At 45.5% G+C, this 26,014-nt stretch overlaps 1 protein-coding gene across 3 annotated transcripts; it reads left to right on the top strand.

Annotated features, from left to right (window-relative positions):
- The first annotated feature begins 233 nt into the window (after positions 1 to 233).
- Fbxo25 (F-box protein 25) lies at positions 234 to 25,133 on the top strand. Of its 3 annotated transcripts, none has more exons than XM_041674022.1 (11): positions 234 to 357; positions 4,869 to 5,009; positions 7,927 to 8,027; positions 9,150 to 9,199; positions 11,278 to 11,370; positions 14,270 to 14,363; positions 17,463 to 17,647; positions 19,590 to 19,769; positions 20,824 to 20,967; positions 23,748 to 23,774; positions 24,356 to 25,133. In XM_041674022.1, the coding sequence occupies exons 2-11, from the start codon at positions 4,876 to 4,878 to the stop codon at positions 24,443 to 24,445; spliced, it is 1,098 nt and encodes a 365-aa protein (XP_041529956.1). In that variant the 5' UTR covers positions 234 to 357; positions 4,869 to 4,875; the 3' UTR covers positions 24,446 to 25,133. The 3 variants fall into 3 exon arrangements, with proteins under 3 accessions (XP_041529956.1, XP_041529955.1, XP_041529957.1); XM_041674021.1 differs by having other exon boundaries at positions 19,587 to 19,769; XM_041674023.1 differs by lacking the exon at positions 23,748 to 23,774 and having other exon boundaries at positions 19,587 to 19,769.
- Positions 25,134 to 26,014: the final 881 nt, after the last annotated feature.

Here is a 26,014-nt window from a genome sequence, read left to right as displayed (position 1 = left end):
GCATCAGGCCGGCGGTCTGTGGATCCTGAGCGGGCGACCACAGACCGTGGCTAACCAACCGGTTTCCGCCAGACGACTCGGGCAACGCCAGCAGGGAGAGTCAAAAAGTCCCACCACCGGCCCACAGGCGACAAGGATGGGTGGGTGGGGCTTGCGTCCACTGCGCACGCGCGCAGAAGGTCTCCGAGCTCGGGTAGCAACACGATCACGTGGCTCGACCCCGGCCAATCAACGACACCCCGAGGCGGGGCGTCCAGCGGTGTACCTCGGCGGGAGGCGGACGGACGACTTCCGGCAATAATTGGACGCTGCAGCTCGGTGAGGTTGGTGGCTGCCTCGTCGGAAAGGGACCAGCAGGTGAGAAGGAACTCGGGATGGGCTGGGGAGGGTCTGTCAGGCGGGGCGCTCCCGGCCCGCGCGTCGCTGGCCGCTATGCAGCCCGCTGGCCTGTGCAGGCTGTGCGCTCGCCCACCTCCCGGGGTCCAGGCGCCCGCCCCCCACCCCCGCCGGCCTGTCATCTGCCGGTCCGTGCCTCCTCCCGAGCACACCTGGCAGGGCAGCATCCTTCAGGCCTGCGCGTGCGTTCGCTGTCAGACACAAGAGATTGGTGTCTTTATCCTCAGCTCATTTCTGCCTCTCTTCCAGTGGAGTTCCATCTCCATCCTTGGGCCTGTTCAAACTCCCCCTAACGCACATCTGGAGAGCTGTCCCTGTGAAGGGTCCTTCTGCCCTGCATGCAGCGCCAAGACTTAATTTCCCACCGTTCTCCTTCCATTTTCCTTTGCTCCGGGGCGTGCTGTCCCTAGCGCATCTGTGATGATCTCCCTGGACTCCTTGGGGGTAAACCCGATTTCTGACATTCGGCCTGAAATATGCAGTGTGTTTGTTCACCATCTTTCAGACTCAAACTTACCCACATTTACAAACTTCACATTTGATCCCAGCTCTTTTAAATTTCTTAAAAATCTTATAAGAAAACTTGACCAGCGCCAAAACTAAATGCTTATTAGCTTGACGACTATTCATTCTATTTTAAAAAAGGGTTCAGTATTGTTAATTCCCTGTGTGGCGTGTGCACCAGTGCCCAAGAAGAACAGAGGCCTCGGACCTGTTGGACTGCAGTTACAAACAGTTGTGAGCCACCTGATCTGAGTGCTAGGAGCCAAACTTGGTGTCCTCTGTAAGAGCAGTTAGTGGGTGCTCCTAGCTTCTGATCCATCTCTCCAGCCCCAGACCATCCATTCATTCTTGCTCAAGAACAATGGAGATGATCTTTCTCAGATTTTGAAATGAAACTTTAAAGGGAAGCTTTTCTCGCCTTTCCGTTTTTGTTATGACTTGCTGTAGTGTCCTTGCCACACACTCAACGCTCTTGTTGCTTTGAAGAAAAACGTAACTGATGTATGGTCTAATTATTTTTTCTTGTAATTTGAAAATAGAACATCACACATGTAAAGTAAAAAAACAAAAAGACAAACAACAACAAACGCCCAAACCTGTAATTTCCTGGAATTTGTCTTAATAGGCTGTTAGGATTCCTGTAAATATAGTGGCTAAGAGCATGGACTGTGGAATCAGAGTCCATAATTTTGAGTTCTGCCCTGCTGAATTCTTTGCTTCTGTACTCTCATGTATAAAATAGTTTTTGTTTGTGATATGATGGGTGAACACGGGGCCTCGGGTGTGCTAGGCAAGTGCTCGACCACTGAGCCTTGAAATGGAGAATTAAGTTTGTAAAATGAGGATATTCCCCTCTTTACAGGTTAGTGTGCGGACCAAACTGGGTGTCATTCGCGTGACTCATTCAGTTAGTGCCGAGCCCATTCTGAGTTCTGGTTTTTGTTGTTGGTGTTTCATTTATTAGGAACACCCATGCTTGTTGAAGAAGAAGAAGGCATGTTTTTTGCTTAGTTCAGGCTCTTTGGTCTTAGGAGATTCTACTAGGAGATGAATTTGAAGAATTCATCCTGTTCTCCTGCAGTACCCCACCTTCGTGTTTTACCACGTGAAACAGAAACCCAGAAAAGACAAAGGTGTGCAGCCCAAGTGCTTTCTGGCGTTAGTTAGCAATTACTGCGCTTAAAGTCTAGTGCACATGGGGACTGGATGGATGGCCCAGCGGTCAAGAACTCTTGCTGCTCTAGAGGACCCGGTTAGGTTCCCAGCACCCACAAGGTGGCTCCCAACTGTTTGTACTGTTTGTAACTCCAGTTACAAGAGAAAATGACACCTCTGTCTGACCTTTACTGGGGACTGCAGAACGCGGTGCGCTTACTTCCGTGCATACAGGGAAGATACACATATACACGTAAAATGAAAGTAAATATATCAAAAAATACATGCAGGTTATACAAGCTGTGTCACGGCTGAGTAGACTTTGAGACGTTACTCATACACATATGTTAATTTTTCAGAACTGTTTTATGGTTTTTACTTTATGTGCTGGCTAATCTTGGTGTCGGCTTGGCACACCTGAGAAGAGGGAACCTCGGCTGAGGATTAACGCCCAGAGGTTGGCTGTTTTCTCGGTTGCTACTTGCTGTAGGATGGCCCAGTGTGCTGTGGGGTTGTACAACCCTCGGCAGGCGGGACTGAGCTGTCTGAAAACAGCTGGCTTAGCAAGGCACACGTTGCAAAGCCTTAAGTAGAATTCTTCTGTGATTTCTGCTGAGTTCCTCCCCTGCCGCCCCTGGATGAAACAAACCCTTTCCTACCAACATGTTTTACCAAAAAACAGAAAAGAAACTAGACTTCCTTTAGCATTTGCAAAGTCTCAAAATAAAGGTAATTTTAATTTTAAATATATTAATGAAATTCGAGCAATTCATGTCTTTTATCCAAGTAGATAAATTCCTGTATAAAGTGGGTTGTCACCTGATCTACAGAGTGAGTTTCAGGACAGCCAAGGCTACACGAAACAAAACAAAAGTGGGGTGTCATTGTTTAAAATCGTCTAGTAACATTATTTTCTGGTACACAAAACCAGATGCTTCACATTGAATTTAATGATATATGACCTTTTAAACTGCAGCTTGTCTTCTGTTTTATATGAAGGGTTTTGCTCTGGAGCCCAGGTTGGTCTTGAATTCTTACCTCAGATACTCGAGTGCCACGATTACAGGCGGACAGGTGGACAGGCGGACAGGTATATGCTGCTATGCCTAGCCCCAGTGACTTTTGTTTTGAAGTGGTGCTTGGGACTGAACCCAGGGTCTCATGAGCGCTAGGCAGGTGCTGTACTACTGACCTATATCCTAGTGGCCCGTTGTTGCTTTTTACCAATAAATCGCTTCTAGAACCTGTGCCTTAGTTTATGAGCTATGTAGATTCTGGAACAGTGAACTAAGACAGAGATCCCAAGATTGCCCTGTCAAGTCTGAAATAAATCTTGAAACAAACATTTTCCTCTAGGTTGTAAAATCTGGGACGTAAGGGTTTTATTTTCGTATTTCTCTAGTTTACTTGCTACCGAGCCTCAGCTTGAAAGGGTTAGTTATATTATACCAAACTATTTTCTCACCAAATAGTTCAGTCAGTGAGTCACAATACGCATAGGGTTGACAACAACGTAATGAGAAATGCCACAGCGGCTCTTCTTATAAACGCTATTAAATTTTTTAAGCTAAAAGATAAATAAATATACCTAGCAGGGAGTGGCTTCCTAGGTTAGTGCAGGGTTTGCATCTTATGAAGACATTTGTTAGCTGAGGACACGGGTCTATGTAAGACATGGATGAGGAACTGTAAGCTCAGGAGTTACTTTTCTTTTTTGTTCTCCCTTTTAATTTTACGCTACAGATCCTAGAAAGTTATCTTTCTAGACTGGGCAATGGGACTACAACAGAATAAGACATTGTGATTATCTTGGAGGAAAATTAATGTTGAGTACATAAGTAATTTCAGATACTGGACGGTGGCAGAGACTGGTTCATGGGGTGGAGAGGTCAGAAGGGAGCTGTTCGCATGGAGCCTTTGTAACAAGAGTTGGCAACTTGACTTTGTAAACACGAATATCTGTTCTTAGCATTCTCTGTCTTTGGACCCAGCATCCCTTCTCTTGCCCCTCCCAACACTGCTGTGCTGCTGAATACCTCCTTAGCGCTTGCTCCCTGCTAAGAGTACTCGCTGCTCTTGCCAAAGACCCAGGTTTGGTTGCTGGCACCACCTGCATGGCAGCATTTTGCCTTCTGGCTTCAGTGAGGCTGAGGCTGCACCTCCAGTCCTCTGAAGGTCCACTGCCTGTACACCCTGTAATGCCAAAGTCTGATCAAATCGTTTGCCTCCTGGTTTCTTGGCTCCTGGTTGTTCTTAGGATGAAGCCCAACCCTTTTCTTCATCTGGGCATCATCCTCCCCGCCTTTGCCGACCATATTCCATTTTCATTTTCCGTGCTCTCACCACAGTGGTCTCTCTGGAGTCAGGTGGGCTCAGTTACGTCGCCTCCTACTTCTGGAACGGGTGGGAGGTGGGAGAAAGCTGTTTGGAGTGGTATTCCTCAGCTTGCTCGCTTCTTCTGATTCAAATGCAGGTGTTGTCTGGGGTAAACCTTTCACCACACATTATCGTGCAGTAAGACCCACCTGTGCTTAACCTGGTTATCACTTTAGTACAACCAGAGCACAGTACGACGGACCTATGCTTAACCTAGTTACCGCTTTATGTTTGTTTTCCTTTTTTTTTTTTTTTGTGACAGGGTCTCTTTGTGTAGCCCTGGCTGTCCTGGAACTCACCTTGTAGACCAGGCTGGCCTCAAACTCAGAGATCTGCCTTCCTCTGGCTCCCGAGTGCATCACCACCATCCAGTCAGAAGAAATTTGTGTTCATTATGTATATATATACTTTTAATGTAAACTTTTTTTTTTAAACAGGAGAACTATGCCATTTCTGGGTCAGGACTGGAGATCCCCTGGATGGAGCTGGATTAAAACTGAGGATGGGTGGAAAAGATGTGATTCCTGTAGCCAAGAGCTCCGAAACGAGAGTAACCAGTACACCCTCAACCACAGCATGTGCGTCTCAGTGAGGTTGTCAGGGTCACTGCAGAGCTCTGTCACTTACAGTTGTGCTCACGAATTTGGCTAGGCCTGCTGTCCAGACTGCTCCTGTGATGTTTAACTGTGGCGAGCAGATTTCTGTCTCCATCAGCAGTCATGATTACAGGGACAAGGGACATTCAGCCATACCGGGCTTTCACATGGATGCTGAGGATTTGAACTCAGGCCTCCCTGCTTGTATAGCAAGTGCTCTTAGCCACTGAAGCATCTCTCTAGCACCAGGCTTGCATCTAAAACATACCTGCATGCCTTGACCTCAGTAAATATTAACTCCATCGCTGTCCTCAAACTCTTAATACCACTCGTGATCTCTGTTTGCCCTTTTGTGACGAGATTATTTCTTTTATAATAATGTCCTCAGATGTGTGTGCATTCAGCATGTACTGGTAAAAGCCCTTGGTTTTTTAAGCCTGACTGTTTTGTTGTCTGAATTGGTTGTGTTTTGTTTATGTGTGCAGTTGTTGATAGACGTGGGGATTGCCTAGGCACATCACTGTTGTGACTGGGCTGTCACGGATGCCAGAGCGTGCGCGTCTCTTTAGACCCGCTTTCATTTCTTTCTGCTCAGACGGTAATCGGCTCAGTATTTAAGGGTTTACTACTCCCTTTCTCGCTGGCTGCGCCGTTTTATATTTCCACCGCCAGTGCATGAGGGTCCTCGTTTTCTACATCCTCGCCAACACTTACTTCCTGCACTTTTGGACCAGCCATGTTAAGGAGGGTGAAGTATTAGGGCAGTTTTTGCTTGCATTTCCCTAAGAATTAATGAGGTTGTACACATTTTCATACATTCTTAGCCAGTTTACATTTCTTCCTTGTACAAATTAAAGTTCTCTGCCTCTTCTTTGGGGGATTTATTATAGAAGATTCTTTTGTTTTTCAAGCAGGATATGGAATATTTGTATTGCTCATAAGACCAAAGGCCATAAAATAGGAAGTGTTTGCTCTGAAATGCAGTTGACTAAGTTTATTTGCATGAAACACGGAAAGGTTTGTACACTATTAATGCTTTTATTAAATTCGCACATGTTAAATTTTAATCCTGTAAGCATTTTTTCCTGTCAGTTTTACATTTTTGTATATCTGACAGTATAAAAATTATCACCCCAAAGTATGACCTTCCTACCTTAAAATACCTCATAAAAATAGCAACTGGTTAATAATTTGCTGTTGTGAGGTATTTGATTACACTGTGTGAAGATATGTCATTGTGATTGGTTTAATAAGAAGGTAAATGACCAGTACCTAGGCAGGAGGTATAGGCAGATCATTTTTCCTTTGATAAGTTTGTGATTTTAGCTAAAGCTTTTTCTGATTCAGAAGTGTCTCCATCTAGTGTCTGAGTCAATGATAACAGGCTAGGATAAGAGTGACTATGGGATTGTAAGATTCAGGGATCTGTGTTCGGGAGTTGGGTCCCTAGGTGCCTGAGAGGATGCAGTTGTGAGATTTGGATGCCCCCTGGCTGTCTGGAGGACTTACTGCAGTGCCTGTGCTGTTTAACTGTGGCAGCTGTGAGCAGACTTCTGTGGTAAACTCAGCTCTTTTATGAAAAGTGCACGCTGGTGGCGGATAAAAGCAATTTTTACCCAATTTTCTCATCAAAGAACAGTGATGGAGAGCTGGAGAGATGGCTCACTGGTTAAGAGCACTAACTGCTCTTCCAGAGGACCTGGGTTCAACTCACAGCTGTCTGTAACTCCAGTTCCAGGGGTCTCGACACCCACGGCAAAACATCAATGCACATAAAATAAAAATGAATAAATTAAAAAATTCAAAACCCTTTAATAAAATCAATGATTGGCTGAAAACTAGCTTTTAAGTGTGCCCCCTCCAAAAAAAAAAAACAAACAAAAAACCCAACAAACAAACAAAAGCATATTTAGTGTTTAGGTTGTGGACTATTTTTTATACTTTTTCTTTTCTTTCTGTCTGTCTTTTTCTTTTCTTTTATTTCTGTCTTTGATTTGTTTTGAGACAGGGTGCCTCTGTGTAGCCCTGGCTGTCCTGGAACTCAACTCTGTAGACCAGGCAGGAATAGTTTTTATTACAAAGAGGAAAAAAAAAAAGAAAAGAAAAAAAACTAAAGAAAAGATATTTGAGCTGCTATTGCTTGATTTGAATTCCTTGTCTCATAAAAATGGGAAAAAATACTAAAGTACTTTAACTGTGTTTAAATATCACAAATGTAACTTTCACTTGCTGGTTTCTCAGCGTATTTGATAGAAGCTTATCGAGAAAAGGCGCAGTGCAGCAAGAGAGAGCTGGAGCTAAACATCTGGAGCTAAACATCTGGAAAACATAGGTGACAAACAGGGGCGTTATGTTCGCTCAGCTTTGATGAGGGACACAGCAAGTGTCAGCCCCGTAGTCATATTGCTACTAGGGTTCAGTGCTTTTATGGTTTTGTTTATAATGTTCAGGCTTCAAACCGTTCTGATGTTTGGAAAGTCTAAAGCATGGCTGGTTTCTGGAGGAACATTTGTAAAAGGAAGAATAAATCTTAGTTCCTTCAGAATGAAAAGAGAATGTAGCTATTATCCTTGAGTGTAGCCAGTCCTCACCAGGATTTACCAGGGTCTTTATTTTGATCCCCAGATTACTAAGCGAATACTTACTTTCTTACCAAAGAAAAGCTAAATGAAGTTCTCCATGAAAAACTTACTTTAATGAACTGTTTGTTTTGTTCATTTGTTTAGTTTTGTTTTCTGAGACAGGATTTCTCTGTAGCTTTGGAGCCTGTCCTGGAACTAGCTCTTGTAGACCAGGCTGGCCTCGGACTCACAGAGATCCACCTGCCTCTGCCTCCCGAGTGCTGGGATTAAAGGTGTGCACCACCACCACCCATTTTAATGAACTATCTTTATTTCAGTATCTTAAATAATGGCGAAGAAGAAATATTCAACAGCGAGTGTGAGTATGCAGCCAAGAAGAGGAAGAAGGAGCATTTCGGAAATGACACAGCTGCTCACAGTAAGAGTGCTTTCGTTGGTTTTATCATCTTATTTGTGGGATATTGATGTTGCTGTATTGGATTGCTTGGCAGTGCTCTCTAACGAGGGTGATGGAGGTGTGCGGACAAGCTCTGCGCTCAGTGTTGCCTGTTTCTCTGGGAAGCAGACTGCCTGTCACTCAGCTCGCTGTTGGTAAGGTCTAGACAATCAAAGATGGCAGGCCTGAAGCACGCCTCTGCATCTGAGGATGCTGCCCCCAACTGAGCGCCTCCTAGACAGAAAGGCCCCTAGGAGGGTCGGTTTACATATGGGGTTACTGGGGAGTATGGACAGGAGCCAGAAGTGGGCAGGACTAGGACGAGGGGTGGAGGGCGTGAGGAGTCTGTGGCTTCTGTCACAGCCCTGTCCACCTTGGCCCATGCTGTGAATACCTGCTAGGATGTGAAGAAGGCAGACACAAGGAGAGGCTTCATGATCTTAGTTATGTGTGCCACGTGTGGCCATAACAGCTAATAAAAGACCAGGACCTTCTGTTAGGTGTGTAATGATATAGAGATAATATTACAGAATTTTATAAGCATGTATATTTGATATAACACTTTTCTTCTAAGTTAATAAGATGTGTTACTATCAATTTTTTTTCACATAGAGGTGTCTGAGCAGTTAGGGAATGTAGCGCCTGCCCTTCACTGTATGTGCTACGCGCTACTATGATTCATGAGCTGGGAAAGGGGCCTGGAGATTTAAACACACAGAGACACGGGTCATCCTTGAAACAAGAATGCTTCCTTTATTGTCAACTTATATAGGGCTCTGGCCATGCCCCAGCTCTCGGGATCTTTCAGCTGCAGGTCCACCAGAAACCACTCCCCTGCCGTCAGGGTCTTGTGGTCACAGCAGCTGCAGGCTGCTCAGAGCAGAGGAAAACAAATGGTTTACAGGAAATTCAGTGTCTGGTGGTCTGCAGTCCCCAACAAGGTGATGTTAGGGAACAAAGTGTACTGCGTACACTCACCAAGCAGAAGCACCTCTTGGTTGGAGCAGTGAGGTCATCTTGTTAGTCTGTCCTGCCTTCCAGTTTCCTCAACATCTTGAGGTTGAAAGGATTTGCCAGATTTCAAGGGTTTCGTCTTTGTTCTAGGTTTTTATCGTGAGAAATGGATCTATGTTCATAAAGAAAGCACAAAAGAAGTAAGTATGCTTTAGAAGAGTGTGCTGTATTGTTTGTGCTGAATATGTCCATTAGTTTAGTTCTTCAGTAACGCTATAGTGAGTCTATAGCTCACATTCGAACAGATGAATATGTATGTGACAGCTTTTTGAATCAGTGGCTATAATTATGTGCATGTACAGTATGTATTCATTGATATGTGCATGACTGCGCACTGGGTATGTGTGGTATAAGCATGTGTGGTGTTAGATGTATTTGTGGTATATAGTGCATGTAGTATGTTTGTGTTCTGTAATCTGTGTGGTAAGTGTGTAATATGATGGATATGTATATTTGCATGTGTATGGTGTGTGCATATATACATGGCATATGCTGTATACCTGTGAGTGCTATGTTGTATATTTGTATATGTAGCATACATGGAATGTGTTTGATATATAATATAATATGTCACATATATGTGATATGTGTGTGGTATATGGCATGTTAATATAATGTGTGTGGAATAAATGCACATAATATGTTCTACATATGTGATATGTTTGTAATCTGTTATGCATGGACTATGTGTGCCTCACACATGTGTATGGTTGTGGTGTTTGTAGTGGGTGTGGTCCATGAGTTTGGATGTGTGTGTACTTTTGATCCCCATGCATCTTTAAATCAGCAGGGGTTCATTAAAACCAAGCATACATCCCTGTGTATTTGATCCATCTTCTGGCAGTGTGAACTGCAGCTGCGGGTGAAGTTTTCCCTTTACCTCGTGTGCTTGGGGACTAAGATGCCCATGAGCCTCTCCTTCCAAAATGCATAGCGGCCCCTAGAAAACCACCCAGGTCGGCTCTGCAGGACAGTGTGGATGTTTTCTCTGCTTCTGATCGCCAAGCTGACCGGAGCTGTCTTCTGAGTCATCCCACAAAGCAGTTGGCTACACTGTGTTTCTTGTTTCTCTACTTAGTTTTAAGTAAACCTAGTTCCTTTTATAGACCTAGAACATCTGCATTTGCTTTATTTTACAGCTGTTGGGAAAAAGAAACTAATAGTGCAATTTCGTATTACATAATTATGAGGTTAGGATTAGTTAAGTGTTCCAGAAATGTTAATAATATCCTTATTTTTTCAATTTACCATACTTATTTATTCAGTGCGTGTGTGCACACACGCTCTAAGCTTTGCTTCCCCACAGCTCACAGCGGTGTTTTACTGTAGCGAATGCTTAGAAAGCATGGGTATTGATGTTCTGTGTGAATGTGTAACTGGGTTGTACACGTTAGGACTGTAAGAGTTGTGTGGTTTCCCCACGGGGCCAGCAGACATTGCTGTCTCTGCTGCTCTTCCGCAGCCCCACTAACTGGTTTCGTACTCAGAATCACTTGTCACAAGGAATCTTGTGGTTCCTTACTGTCTTCTAGTTTATCTGCGCCGTGACTCTGAGCTGAAAATCCACGCATAGATTTAGGTATTTCAGATGCAGAAGGTAGGGCTTAAGATCCTTCCTGACCCGAGCTCAAGTCTGTACAGACTGATACAGAAGACAGAAGACCTCTCAGACAGAGCAGCAATATTTATGACCCTGAGGAGAAATTGTGTCTCCTTTTTGGTTCCCAGATCTGTGCATCTCATTGTAGCAGTTGACTTTTCGGCTGCTCCGCTCCCATGGTGCCAGTCTGGAAACCAGCCGTTGTTAGACTTGGGTCATGGAGCCTCAGCCATCGGTATAGCTGTTTCTTAGAGCTGCCCCTCTAAGGCTACTTGTTGGTGGTTGAGCACACTTCCCCCAGGGCTGTCAGAACTCCCTGTGGAGACACACCGCTGGTGTCCAACACCTGCACCCTGTGGCCTCGTGTTCACCCCACCTTGTCCCCAGAAGCAGAAAGCAGAATGGTGTTTCTTGAACTTCTCTTTGTCGTTATACCAGCAGTGTGAGCAAAGTGTCAGTGCCTCGCGTCTCAGTTGCACACAATTGTACCTTATTCTCATTTCTATCTGACGTCAGTCTTTAGAACCAATACAGTGCCATCTATGCTCCCTAGCCAGCATCACCTGTTAGCCCATTTTACTTGGCTGGTTGAGCTCACTGCTTGTCTTTTTTTTCTAGAGGCATGGCTACTGTACCCTGGGAGAAGCCTTCAACCGGCTAGACTTCTCAAGTGCAATCCAGGATATCAGGAGGTTCACCTACGTTGTCAAAGTAAGTGGCTGTTTCAGAAGCAGTGTTCTGTTGAATAACTGTCCTGCAGGTTCCAGATGTGAGGTAGGCACGGTGCTGTGGCCGCTGCATGAAGGTTCTCCTGTTTCCTGTGAGAAGGAAAGGGGCAAGCGCGTGAGAAGACGTGGGGCTTGCAACACCGAGGTCTCAGTTGCAAGTCTCAGGATTGGTGAGACCTTCCTGCCCAGAGGCCATGGGAACTGGGATGTTCCAGAGCCTCTTTCTGGGGAACACCTCAGACAGTTGAGCTCAGGAGGACCCCAGTGACTCCATCTGCATTTTCTACTGCACACATTCACTTAGAATGAGCCTTATTAGATACAAAGGAACAACTGACTAACAGACAAGAGAAATTCTGCATTAAGTAGAGGTCCACAAGAGTCTTGATGCATTACTGATATTTGTCAGAAGTTTCTGTTTTGGGATACGTTTGGAAGGAAAAGATCATTGCTGTATAGAGTTTGCTGTTGTGGCTCATTCCCTTCTCTGCATTGTATGTAAAGCCCAAGTGGGGTCTTCACACCTACTAGCCTTGCTTACGTAACACACGAGTAGGGTCTTCACACCTGCATGCCCTCCTTCTAGTGGTGCTCAGAGACCCTTACTGCCTTCTAGGTGTTTCAAGGTGTTGACACAGGCCAGAGATAAATTGCTCTTGGCCTCAGCTGGTATGATGTGTGATAGGATTCTAGACGACTGGCAGATGGCAGGAGAAGCGGTCACAGTTCTTCTTGTGCCCAGTAGACATTGGGTACTATTTCCTGAGCTCTTGAGAGCATCTGTCTGGGTGACCCTGCTCTGGTGATGGAACCAATCGAGATTCACTCTGGCTTGTTCAAGTGTTGACTTTGGCATCCAGGAAGACACAGGCCAGTTCTAACAGAACTGTTTCTACCAGCTCTCAAATACTTCTGTAAAGAATCTTTTTTACAAAGTAGAAGTGACTTCCTTTGTTTCTAAACAACAAGCGTTTTTAATAGAGTTGGTACTTACACTTGTCCAAAATACGATTAGCCTAGCCCTGCCAGCCAGGTGAAGTCTCCTGTCACTCTGATGAAGTCCTCTGGCAGAAGCAGCGTAAGGGATGAGGCTCTGTTTGAAATAGAAAGGTGAAGTGTCTTGTTTCAGAGTGCAGTGAGCTTCTGCATTCCCTGTTCACTGTGGTGGCAGCCCTGGGCTTGCTTCTGTGTCCAACTTTACTCCGTTTGTCCCTTCTGCATTTGTTATCATAACAGGTTGGTTTTGATTTCATGTCTCTTGAGATGATAGGCCGGTTTCCTCCACCATTGATGCGTGTAAGGCTCACGTGTCAGCCTATGTTGAACTGTCTTGAAATGACTCTCACGTGCTGGTGAGTTATCTTGATGTGCAGTTGGTTTCTGTTTCCTGGAATTGGGCAAGCGAACAGATTTTAGCATCTGCTTTTTGTTTGTTTGTGTTTTTCAAATCATGGATTTTGTCCTGTCATGCTTTGTTGCGGTGTCCTGATTTGCTCTTGGTATTGAGACCGCTAGCCCCATGGTGTGCATTGAGAAGAATTCCTTCCCCTTCTTGGAATAGTTTGAGAAGAAATGGGTTCTCTAAATGTTCGGTAGAATTCAGCAGCGAAGCCGTTTGGTCCTGGGGTTTTCACGAGCGCCTTCGTCATGGCTTCAGTCTTACTGTCCATTGCACGCATTGCACGTCTGTTGAGGTTGTTTCTTCATGATTCAGTCTTGGTCTAAGATGATAGCAAACTGTGGACCAGGGTGGACAAGCAGAATGGGCTGAGTGCCCTAGACCCTGGGGATAGAGAAGTAGTGTGGCCAGCTGCACCAGAGAGTGGTGAAGAGAGACCGCGAGCTGACTGCTCTACCTGTAATTGCAAATGTTGTTCCCTAAAATGGAGCAGTGGGAAGGAGGGGAGAAGAGGAGTTGGTGGGTTTATCATGACTTAGCACAGGCCACTGGCAGCTGGATGTCTCCTCTGAGGCCCGAGAGGGTGAGAGAGTGATGTAGAGCCCCAGTTACAAAAGTATTGGGGCGGAAGAATGTAAGTCCACCTAAGTTCTGAAGGAACTATGGGGAAAGAGCGAGGAGTTATGTTGTCGTTTTTTGCTTATAAAAACATGTCCGAATTAAGACCAAACCTTATTATGTCAGTAAATGCTTCTCTGATGGGTCAAAGAGCACAGCTGAACTCCAGGTTATACACACATAACCCGGATGTAGAGATCTGCAGTTGGGAATGGAAGGATGGGAAAGATACAGAGGAAAATATAAACCAAACCGAGAGGAACAAGAGGCACTGAGGGACACAGTCCTCAGCAGTGCCAACAGGTCAGTCTGTAGCAGGGCTGGGGGAGGCCAGGCATCAGGATGAGATCCCCCTCTTTATCAGCAAGGCTGGCATCGCTTAGATTCCAGTGCAGCGATCGCTCTTGGTTCCTAGGTTTTCTACACTGTGTTTGAATTGTGTTTTAAGAGATTACATGTGATCTTTTTACATTTCTACACGGAAGGGAGGGCCTGTTGATTTCTTGATTATCTGTTGGCTTTAGACAGTGGATCAAAGCCTGAAGGAGGGTGAGGAAAGTCTATTGGTGACCAGGATGCTCTGCTGCTCCCTGCTGATGTAAGGTGCAAGGTTAGAAGGCTGAGCGTTTGTTCAGTCATCTCACTGGCCTGCAGCCGGCCTGTGGAGATTCTTGTGTGGAGTGGAAAGCAGGCTGGCTCCAGCCTTAGCAGCCAGAGTAAGGTCCCCTCAGCTCAGGTAGTCTTTCTGTAACCGCCTTATATAGGGCGCCACACGTCAGCCCATTTCACACTGCTCCAGTATGTGACCGTGGTGTTTCCGTTGGAAACAGACTCACAGCTTAGCCTTTCCCTTCTTATCTTGAAGCTGCTGCAGCTGATTGCCAAGTCCCAGTTAACCTCCCTGAGCGGAGTGGCGCAGAAGAACTACTTCAACATTTTGGATAAGATTGTCCAAAAGGGTAAGGTTATTTCTCAACATTTGCAGTGTTTTTTAAATAAAATATTCATTGATAAATAAGTCACATAGTTTACAACTAGGCCATTTACACAGCTCTGTATTTTTAATGCAGTGTGTTCATAGGATTGGGAAGCCATCACTGCTTTTTGACAGGTCCATGTCATGTTGGGTTGTATTTGCTTCTGTTACCTTCTCCCACCCCTGCTGTGCTGGAGGGCTTTATATCAGTCATCTGAGAGGAGGGAACCTCAACTGAGAAAAAGCCTCCATACCATCAAGCTGTACACAGCCCACAGGGCATTTTCTTAATTAGCGATTGATGGGGGAGCCCATTGTGGATGGTGCCATCCTTGGACTGGTGGTCCTGGGTTCTATAAGAAACTAGACTGGATAAGCCATGAGGAACAAAAGCCATGGAGAGCAAGCCCATAAGCAGCACCCTCCATGGCCTCTGCATCAGCTCCTGTCTCCAAGTTCCTGCTCTGAGTTCTTTCAGTGATGGGTGTCACCTTAGAGATATAAGCATAAGTGAACCCTCTTCTCCCCAAGTTGCTTTGGTAACAGTGACCCTAAGTCACCTGCTGATCCCTTCTTCCCAACTAGTCTCCCTTCTCCTTAGGTAGGTAGCCATAGCTGCTGTGTGTTCATGACATGTGTTCATAGCAGGGGCGTGGCTTTTCCAGGATAGCTGCTGTGTGTCCATCACTTATGTTCATAGCAGGGGCGTGGTTTATTCCGGGATAGCTGCTGTGTGTCCATGACATGTGTTCATAGCAGGGGCGTGGTTTATTCAGGATAGCTGCTGTGTATTCATAGCAGGGGCATGGTTTATTCAGGATAGCTGCTGTGTGTCCATGACATGTGTTCATGCAGTGGTGTGAACACTTATCCAGGATAGCTGCTGTGTGTCCATGACATGTGTTCATGCAGTGGTGTGAACACTTATTCAGGATAGCTGCTGTGTGTTCATGACGTGTGTTCATAGCAGGGGTATGGTTTATTCAGGATAGCTGCTGTGTGTCCATGACATGTGTTCATGCAGTGGTGTGAACACTTATCCAGGATAGCTGCTGTGTGTTCATGACGTGTGTTCATAGCAGGGGTGTGAACACTTATCCACAAGGCAGCATTTCATAGCACACTTTCCCATCCTCTGGGGTCTTAGGCTCTTTTCATTTAGGTTTGAGCACTTAGTCACATGTTTTCATCATGTGGCTGGTGAAGAGTCTCTATACTAATTCCGCCCACTGCATAAGCTTCTTCCACCAAGGCTGAGAGCAGCACTGGGCAAGGGCTGTAAACAAAATATTAGGAAACAGTTTGGCATGTCCATTTAGCTAAACAGCAGTAGCGGGTTCCCTACCCAGGGCTTATTGCCTCCCTAGCCACAGGCTTTTGGACAGGTTTACAGCACCATGCATGTATCCTTTGCCGTGGAACAAGCGTTCAAATACAAAATTCAAATCAGAAAAGAGTTGGTTATCCCCAAAAGATAGTCATGCCATTCTTGCATGAGCAACACCAGAAATTGTAAGTCTAAATGTTAACTGGAGATTTGTTACAAGGAGAGGGGCTTTTTCCTATCATCTTTCCACAGTGTGTACATTCACAGATAATACTGTGCACACTGTGGTAGCAGGCAGAAGATGACCCTCCAGCCTTCTAAGTGTGCAGATGTGCTCAAGGGAGAGAGCTTGCCCCAGACCCAGTCCTACAAAGATACTTCGTTCTTTCACAGTTCACTGGACCATTGGGTTCTAGAATCAGTAAGATTGCAGCTTTTTCACTTAAGTACCACATGAGTCATAATTTTCCTTTTAATTTAATAAACTTATTTTTCCAATTAGTGGCTATTAGAAAAAGGAACTTTTTATACAACTTACTTATACACTTCCAGTAATTTGTTAATGATGTGGGAGTGATTTCTTTCTAATCTGTTGCTTTCATTGGTTAATTAATAAACAAACTGCCTAGACCCATTTGATAGGCCAACCCTTAGGTGGGTGGAGTAAACAAGACAGAATGCTGGGAGAAAGAAAGCTGATCAGTGAGTCGCCATGATTCTCCCACTCCAGACAGTCGCAGGTTAAGATCTTCCCTGGGAAGTCACCTTGTGGACAACACAGATTATTAAAAATGGGTTAAATCAATATGTAAGAGCTAGCCAATAAGAGGCTAAAACTAATGGGCCAGGCAGTGTTTAAAAGAATATAGTTTCCGTGTAATTATTTCGGGTAAAGTTAGCCATGTGGGCGGCCGGGTGCCAGGAATGTAGCCCGCCGCTCCTATTTCTACAATTTGTGACCATGTATTTAAGCCATTTTAAATATTCTCCTTATCATAAGTACAAGAGAAATTGTACACTGACTACTTTCAAATTGTAGACCCAACCAAAAATTTAGGCAGAAAGGATTTTAAAACTTTAAAAACTTGCCAGGTGGTGGTAGCGCATGCCTTTAATCCCAGAACTCGGGAGGCAGAAGCAGGCAAATCCCTGTGAGTTCAAAGCCAGCCTGGTCTACAGAGTGAGTTTCGGGCTCCAAAGCTACAGAGAAGTCCTGTCTTGAAAAACAAAAAACAAAAAACTTTAAAAACTCTTATTAATAGTTCTGATGTCTAAACAATTATGCCTCTTTTAAATTGCCATGAAATTAGATCCTTAGTTTTTAATGTAATAAAAATATATATGACATAAAATTTATCATTTTCATTGATTCTCAGTACACTGTTCAAAGCACTGAGTGCTTGTCCATTGTGCAGCCATAACTGCCGTCTCTAGAGCTGCTGCCCTAACACTCTGCACCCCTCAAACACAAGCTCCCCACTTGCCAGCCACATCCTCTGTCCCATCAGTACGTCTTTGTCTGCAGACTCTAGAGACTTGCTGCATGCGGATTATACTGTTCATCCTTCTGTAGTTGGCTCCTTCCAGGTCGGCTCCTGCAAGGGTCCTCCACACGGGGCAGGTCAGAATTTCCTTCCTCCTCTACTTCTCTACTACACTCTAGTTCTCCGGTGTGTGAAGGGATCTTCAGTTGATGGACACTGTGAGATGTGGTCTTTGCTCTGTCAATCTGTGGCTTGTTGGTATTTGTTTCAGTTCTTGATGACCATCAGAACCCTCGCCTCATCAAAGACCTTCTCCAGGACTTGAGTTCTACCCTCTGCATCCTCGTCCGAGGGGTGGGGAAGTCAGTGCTAGTGGGAAACATCAACATTTGGATCTGCCGCTTGGAAACTGTTCTCAACTGGCAGCAGCAGCTGCAGAATCTTCAGATGACTAAGGTAGATTTCTCTTTGTTTTCTTGTTTTTGTTCTTTGAGACAGGATCTTACTAGTAGCTCTGTCTGGCTTTGTAGACCAGGCTGGTTTTGAACTCACAGAGATCCGCCTGCCTCTGCCTGTACAGCACTGGGATTAAAGGTGAGTGCCAGCACATCTGGTTAAATTTATTTTTAATTGACACAGTAATTGTATGTACTTAAGAGGTGCTGTGTGATACTTTACATATCTGTGATGTAAGGGCCTTGGTGACCATTACCTCAAACGTTTGCCTGTTCTCTGAGGTTGTCAATGAACTGTTGTCAACCACAGTAATATACCACTGTGCCATGAGCAATAAAAGTTCCTCCTCCTTTCCAGCTGTCTTCCTGGACCCATAGCCGTATATTCTCGACCCTCTTATTTATCTACTTCTTTACTGAGACCCACCTTTTCTTTTCTTTTTTTTTCTTTTCTTTGGTTTTTCGAGACAGGGTTTTTCTGTAGCTTTGGTGCCTGTCCTATAACTAGCTCTTGTAGACCAGGTTGGTCTCGAACTCACAGAGATCCACCTGCCTCTCCCTCCCAAGTGCTAGGATTAAAGGCGTGTGCCACCACCACCTGGCTTCTGCCTTTTCATTTCTACATGTAATTTAGAACATGATTTTGTCTTACTATTTTTACTTCTTTCTCATAACCTATGGTTCCATCGTTATTGCTCAAAATGACAGCGTTTCATTAGTTTTGTTGCTGGATCATATATAACGTATTTTCCATATATATATAACGTATAAGTCATGTGTCAGTGGACACTAGGGTGATTCTTTGTCTCGGTTACTGTGAATCCTGCTCCTTAAACAGTGATTTCAGTTCCTTTGGATATATATGCATTAGCAGCCTTGCTGGGTCATATGGTAATTCTGTTTGTATTTTTTCAGGAACCTCAGGGCTGCTCTTCTCTTTGGTAATTTGTATCAACAGTCTATGAGAGTTCCCCTTTCTCTCCGTCACCAGCATTTATTTTGCTGTTTTAAGAATTGTCATTCTAACTGGTGTGGGCAGGTGCCTCATTATGGTTTTGATTGGCATTTCTCTGATGATTAGTAATTTTGAGTGTTTGCATATACTTGTTGACTATTTGTGTATCCTCTTGAGACATGTTATTATTAATTCATATGTTTTTAAATAGGATCTATTGGGATCCTTCATCGTTGAGTCCTGTGATTTCCTAGCATTTGTAAATTAGCCCCTGTCAGATGAATAGCTGGCAGGCAATCTCTTCCATGTTGGGTGTCCTTTCCATGTCTACTTTCTTTTGGGATACAGAAACTTGTTTATTTATGTTAATCAGACACCACATTATGTATCATAAACATATGTTAAACTGCCAATGAAGAGAAAATTCAGATTTAAAGGTGAATACAAATAGTCGGGCAGTGGTGGTGCATCCGTTTAATCCCAGCACTGGCAGGCGGATCTCTGAGTTCAAGGCCAGCCTGGTCTACAAGAGCTTGTTCCAGGACAGGCTCCAAAGCTACAGAGAATCCTTGTTTCAAAAAACCAAAAAAAAAGAAAAGAAAAAATGTTGGTGCAAATAAAGCCGGGGGACCTTGTAGACACCGTGCCTGTCGTGGGATGCAGCGTGGTGGCCCACTCCATGACCCTTGTTTCCATGGCTGCCGTCAGCCACCGTCCACATTTCAGAGCCGCATTTCCTGGGTGTTTGTCTAGTTAGGACAGAGCTGGGCTATGTCCAAGTGCTCACCTTCGTGAGCACGAAACTGCACTTGCCAGCCCTCTGAGACCACCAGTCACAGGAGTGGGGTTACACTGAAGTGAGCATTACAGGACAGACTTCTTTCCTGTAGTCACACGGAAGGTGTTGGCCTAGCATGGCCATTGTTTCTTGTTGAAGGAAGCCACTGTGTTCTCTCCTGTTTGATGCTGTTGTGTTTCCTTTTAGCAGGTGAACTCTGGCCTCACACTCAGTGACCTGCCCTTGCACATGCTGAACAACATCCTGTACCGTTTCTCAGACGGCTGGGATATTGTCACCCTGGGCCAGGTGACACCAACACTGTACATGCTCAGTGAAGACAGGCGGCTGTGGAAGAAACTATGTCAGTACCACTTTGCAGAGAAGCAGGTGAGCGTGTGGTGCAGTGCCCTTGAGTCAGGTTGGCTGGTCCCGTCCAGGTCCCTGGTGCTTCAATGCCTTGAGTCAGGTCGGCTGGTCCCGTCCAGGTCCCTGGTGCTCAGTGATCTTGGGAGGATATGTATTCCATATCCAGAGACTTGATAATACTAGAGTATACTGAAGTTGCTTCTGAATTCTCTTCTACCAATTACAAAATTCATGTATCATACTGAAAAGGAATCATGATTCTAAAAATGGCCTAGTACCGAATAATTAACTGAGCTATATCACATTTACTGGTCAAAGGTCATGTATTCTTTTCACCTAATAAGTCATAGTCTAGCTCTGCTTCCTGTCAGCCTGTTGTCCGGGAAGAATCAGCAGGTCCTTGTAGCTTCACTCTTGGTGCCTACTTGGTGGCACAGTCTCCAAGTCCTCCATGTCTTGTAACTCCCATGTTTCTCACTTGGTGGCACCATATTAAGGTCCTCTGTGTCTTGTAGCTCCAATATTTCTCATTTGGTGGCACAGTCTCAAGGTCCTCCATGACTTGTAGGGCTTGTGCTTCCCACTTGGTAGCACCGGCTAAGGTCCTCAGTGTCTCGCTAGTTGACTCTTTCGACTGACATCCCTGGCCTATTGTGTAGAACAATGCCCACTCGATACAGGGATAGGAAGGGGCAGGCATTATGTTGTGTATCTTGTAGATTTGGACATGACGAAGATAGAGGAGCAGTGTGAAGTTGGGGGGTAAATTGTGCCTGTTTCATGGCAAGCATAGAAAGAATCAGGAGTCTTAGCCACACTCAAAATCTACAGCTATCGCAGACCTCGTTCCAGAGCTGCCGTCTGTCGTCTCTGTGTGGGAACACCATGATTTGATTGACTTGTTCCTCACTCATTTAATCCAAGTGAGTTTAATATCAGATCATAAAGTGCTTCATATATTGCTCTGCCATATATATATTATACACACACACACACACACATATATATATATATATAATACTTAATGCTTGTTTTAGAGATCATCTAATATTCTGAACAGAGTTTTCTGTTTCAGTTTTGTAGGCACTTGATCCTTTCAGAGAAAGGTCACATCGAGTGGAAGCTGATGTACTTCACCCTGCAGAAGTACTACCCCACTAAAGAGCAGTATGGGGACACCCTCCATTTCTGTCGCCACTGCAGCATTCTCTTCTGGAAGGTAAGGGTTCCACGTGTGCTCTGGGGACGTGAGGGCAAACTGTCTGTCTCAAGTCTCACTGCCTGTTTTGAGATCTCCCCGCCCATCTTGTCTCTGGTTACAGTAGCATGTTTCCCTCAGCCACAGGAGGGCCCTGTGTGTCACTTTTTCCCCTGGTAGCGGCAGAAATGTGCTTAGAGATTTTGCTTCATGCCCATCTAAGTTTGTTAGCAAATAGGACACAAGGCAAGCTCCAAATTGTTGACAGATTTTTAATTTTTTTCAGTTCAAACTCCATTTATAACTGCATAGTCTTTTATTGTGATGGTTCAGAGCTGAGCAGAAGGGTAAAGATGCTGAGGTCACTGGGCTGTCTGACAGGCGCTGAGCAGTAGTTGTTGGCGTCCCCAGCAGGACAGCTAAGGAGGCTGTCCCCCCACCCCACCTTTATTCCCTTCTCCCTCAGAAGTAACAAGTGCCAGTTGTATGATTGTCTCCGCAGCAGGCAGTCTCCTCTCTAGAAGACTCTCTCTTGAGAACAGGGTTCTTGTTCAGTTTGTCCTCGGTTCCTTGGTGAGTTTATGCATACAGACAGACAGCCTCGAGTGTAGGATCCTGGCTATAGCATATCTGTATCTCTGCTGCTCTGAGATGAGGACAGTCTGTATCAGTCAGAGCGGGTGACACTTCCTTTCTCTGCTGCTCTGAGGACAGTCTGTCAGTCAGAGCGGTTGAGGCTGGTAATGTTCTCTGAATTAATACATTGCTTAGAAACTGGCTTCTCGTGTCCTCCCGAGAGTATTTTATACTATAGAGATATTAAATGTATGGATACTTGCTGAGGGAAGGTACTGATCATGGAATTGAAGACTTTTGCATAAGATAATTGGTGTTTTTCTTGGATTAGTATCTAAGAATATTTGGCACTTTTCCTATCCACTAAAGAAAACAGCACAAAGAACATTTGCTCTCTCTGTACCATCTCTGTTGTTTGGCTGCTCAGCTTCCCTGGAATGTCTAAGTTCTGGTTATTTTTACCTGAAAGATGACTTAGTTTTCCAAAGAATTGGCCTCTCCTGCCATAGTGATCTCACTATGAAAAGTCAGAACAGGCCATTAAAGGGCAGACCCCTGCTGGTCTTTGCCGTTCTGAGAGACAAGTTGGTGGAGGGTGGCGCCAACCCCGCAGGATGTCTGAGGTTTCAGGAAGTCATTCATATTAGCACAGCTTCCCCGCCTGCCGTCCTTCCAGAGGCTCTGCTGCATGGAGGGTCTGTTTCCCAATGTTCCTGTGAAGATGTCAGGAGGACCGCCTTTCTTAATCCCTGAGGATGCCGCTCCAGAACAGCATCCTCCTGGGGAGGGCATGGGTGTGCGGTCAGGGAGGCCCAGCCGACCAGTGTGCTGCAGGCATGGCAATGTGCAGCCTGACCCATGGAAATGTGTTGTGGCTTTGGAAATGGTGCCCCATGTTAGTGGTGTCTGCCTCAGCTTCCTGGGAAACACTGTCGACTGGGACACTAAGGGAACCTCAAGTCCATTGGGAGTGTGAAGAAAGATGGGTCGTCCTCGCCTGGGCCTGGGCATGGCTGAGCTGCTTTTTGTCTTGTACCTGGCATGTTCCACCGTGGCCAGCTGTCCCCGTGGGGACCCTGTGCCTCCTTCCTAGCTGGTTTTCCATCAGTTCTAGTCCACTACACTGGAGTGATTCTTGTTAATTATTCCAACTACTGCTCAAGACCCAGTCGATTGTTCCCCACCTGGTTACCAGTACCCAGAGAAGGCGTACTGGTGTGCGCATGTCTCTCTCCATCACTACCTGGTTTCCTGACAGGGAAGCCTGTCAGAAACTGTGGGCCCAGAGAGAGGGCTGGGGGCCAGGCTGGGGACTTGGCCTTTCTCTGCTCCTTTTTTGTCTCGGTATTTCAGTAGCCAAGAGAGGGCTAGACACTTAGCAGTGACCCTGAGGTCTCTGAAGGCAGTAGAAGCAAGATGACCAGAACCAGTGTTGAGGCACAGTTCCCAGACCCTCGCTATTGGCCGTCTTTGTGAACTGCCCCCACGTGAGCACAGCTGAAAGGCCACCCCGCTCCTGAGCAGGACAGACGGACCGTCCAGTTAGCACAGGAGCAGCCACTAGCTCAGTGCTGCTGGCCACACAGAAGCTACAGCCGATGCTGGTGGACTGTAGACATGAGGTGTCGATAGATGGAGTGCCTCACACTGGCACAGTTGGCTCCATAGTTATTCACAGAGAAGACCCCAGAACAATAAAAGAGATGAGGGGCCTTCCCCCCAGAATCTTATATTTTTCATGGAAATATGAGATTGCTTTATGCATTTTTTTTTTTAAAGAGTGGTATAGCCTTCCAGATTGTCAGCTTGGATAACTTAAAGGGAAATGGAATAGTTTCTCTTACCTTAGGCTTTCTTTCTTTCTTTCTTTCTTCCTTTCTATTTATTTTTTGAAACATATTTTTTCACTATGTGGCCCTGGCCGGCCTGAAACTCTTCATATAGACCTCTAATTCGCAAAAAGACCGACCTGCCTCTACTCCCCAAATGCTGGGATTAAAGGCACTGGCCACCCTGCCTAACTTTGTCCTCGGTTATCTTACTTGTATAAATGTGATGTTGTCTTTTCATACTGTTTAATATTGATCAGATTTACTCACAAGTGTCTTAGTTATTTTCACAATATATGCTTCAAACCTGATGCCTGGTGACTCCTTGCTCCGTCTAACCCTGACTCTCCTTTTCCTCCCTCTGCTGCTCCCTTGCTGGCTCTTCACGGTGTCAAGGACTACCAACTTGCTTGGTTGTTGAAGGTACTTCTTGTGGCGGTGTGCTGGTCCATCTTTGTACTGTCCTTGTCCTGTCGGGTGGCAGCTTTGATAAGGTTCAGCTCTCGCTAACCACAGTTAGACTTATGTCAGAAAGCTGACTGACAAACCATCCCACACCTCAGCGTGGTCTGCTGGAGGCCAGAGCGGCAGCTCCAGCCACACTGAGCCTCTCCAGATGGTGCCAGTTTTCAGCACATCTTAAATTTCTCTCATTGCTTCTACTAAAATAATTGTACCAACTCTGCACCCCTACCCTTGGGACAGTGTTGTGGCGTCCCATCCTTTCTGTGGGGAGACTACTCACCCATCCCGGAAGCCTGCAAAGGGAAGAAGGAACCGGTGGGCATGGGCAGGGGAGGCAGAGGTCTTGCAGGCAGGGTGACCACAGAGATGAAGCATTGCCACCTGTTGTTGGCCTTCCCCTGGGGCCACTCAGGTACTGATTCCCGGCTAAGTCATTTGTGTAGCATTGAAAGGGACTGGGATCCACTTAAAAAATTCAGATGCTAGTTCTGTGAGAGTGTAATGATGTGTCCTGACCCTCCTCCTCCTCCTCTCCTCAGGACTCGGGACACCCCTGCACCGCGGCTGACCCCGACAGCTGCTTCACGCCTGTGTCTCCTCAGCACTTCATTGACCTCTTCAAGTTTTAATGGTGCCCTCAGCCCTGGACCCTCGTCCACAGTTGTCCCTTGTGCTTTCTGTGTGTCTTGTAGTTGGTGTGAGTGTTCTGTGACACAAATGACAGGGTCTGTGGCTGGCTGTGCCTGTGTGAGGACCTGGAAGACGCTCTGGCGGTCCTGCGGCACCATGAGAGTGGAGACCACAAAGACATTTGTACTTCTTTCTTGAAACTCTTCCAAGCAAATGCATTTGCAGTTTTGTATATTTTTAAATATGGATCAGAGAAAGTTGTGGATATTCAGCCCCACGTCCTGTGCTGAACTGACATGAACAACGGGGTTATGCTCCTTAGTTGTCTGATGAGTTTTCCGTCGTCTCGTAATTGGGATGAAGGGCAGAACAGTTGAACCTTGTAAATACGTTATGCAGAATATTTATTTTTCTTAAAATGTATTTTCACAACCTCTGTGGCTATGCCCAAATGATTCCTCACTGAACACAAGATAAGCCGAGGAACTTGCTTGGCATGCTGTCTCACTACAGTGGGTAGGGCTGGGAACCCCTGCCTTGTGGCCATCGTACATCCATACATGGGATGTGGGCTCCAAACCAGAACAGGGCCTCTGCCAAGGAGCTGGAAACAGCCTAGGGAGGCCTGAACGTGACATGTAGGAGTTACTTTCACGAGTAAAGTAATAAACCATGTTTATCTACTGATTCAGCTTTGTCAAATTTACATCTAACTGAATGGTGTTGTCTCTGAAATATTGCTGTTTTGTTTTAAAAATAATGCATGTGCACTTTAAAAATTTTGGAAATAAAAGTATATGAAAGAAAATGAAATAGTTTTTCCCCAGAAGATAACTGTGCTTGCTGAGAAGGATATGCAGTGTTGCCCCAGCAGTGGTGGCCACAGTACATCGCTGTGTACGTTCATCTTCAGTTGAGTCGGGAGCCCAAAGCACTTTCCAAGGACATTAAAATTCGTAACTGCATTTTTATAGATATGGTTCAAAATTTCCCTTTCCAGCCTCACACTGCCCCCAGCTGACAGCACAGCCCAGAACAACGTCTGTAGTTACCAGCTTAGCTGCTTTGACATGGCACCGACACCCCACGGTCTCGTGCACACTAAAGTCAGCGTGTTTTAAAACCGTCAGCATCCTGCCTGCCATTCATAACCAGAGAATTCAGTACTGTCTGAGAACCTGGCTTCCATCAACTTCACAGACCCACGTGGATGGAGCAGCGTTCACACAGCAGGTGGGCGCGGCCGGTTTTCTGTAAGCAGCATCCACAGAACGCACCTTCTGCATAGTTCTTGGATGTGTTTCTTGTGGCCCTCTCTGTTTTCTTTGGGGACTTGGTCGTATGTGTGTGTGTATTTCTTTTTGAGACAGGATTTTTGTGTCTGTGTAACAGCCCAGGCTGTCCTGGAACTCACAGAAATCCAGCTGTCTCTGCCTTCCAAGTGCTGGGACTAAAGGTGTGTGTCCCCACTGCCCGGCTCTATATCAGTTTCTCGACGAGGATTACTAGTTACTCTCCTGTGACTGGGACTGTGTGCATGACAAACGACATGAGGGAAGGAAGGCTGG

Source organism: Microtus oregoni, unplaced genomic scaffold (genome assembly GCF_018167655.1).
Source record: "Microtus oregoni isolate MIOR12 unplaced genomic scaffold, Mior012 000024F_ref0000369, whole genome shotgun sequence".
In the NCBI taxonomy this organism is placed as follows: domain Eukaryota; kingdom Metazoa; phylum Chordata; class Mammalia; order Rodentia; family Cricetidae; genus Microtus; species Microtus oregoni.
Note: the sequence above shows the minus strand (reverse complement) of the source record. Positions and strands in the feature narration are given on the sequence as shown.

Coding starts and splice junctions, on each gene's coding strand:
- Fbxo25 (XM_041674021.1), top strand. CDS start 4,876: ATGCCATTTCTGGGTCAGGACTGGAGATCCCCTGGATGGAGCTGGATT. Junction 20,968..23,747: donor GCAGCATTCTCTTCTGGAAG/GTAAGGGTTCCA, acceptor CACGGTGTCAAG/GACTACCAACTTGCTTGGTT. Junction 23,775..24,355: donor AACTTGCTTGGTTGTTGAAG/GTACTTCTTGTG, acceptor TCCTCTCCTCAG/GACTCGGGACACCCCTGCAC.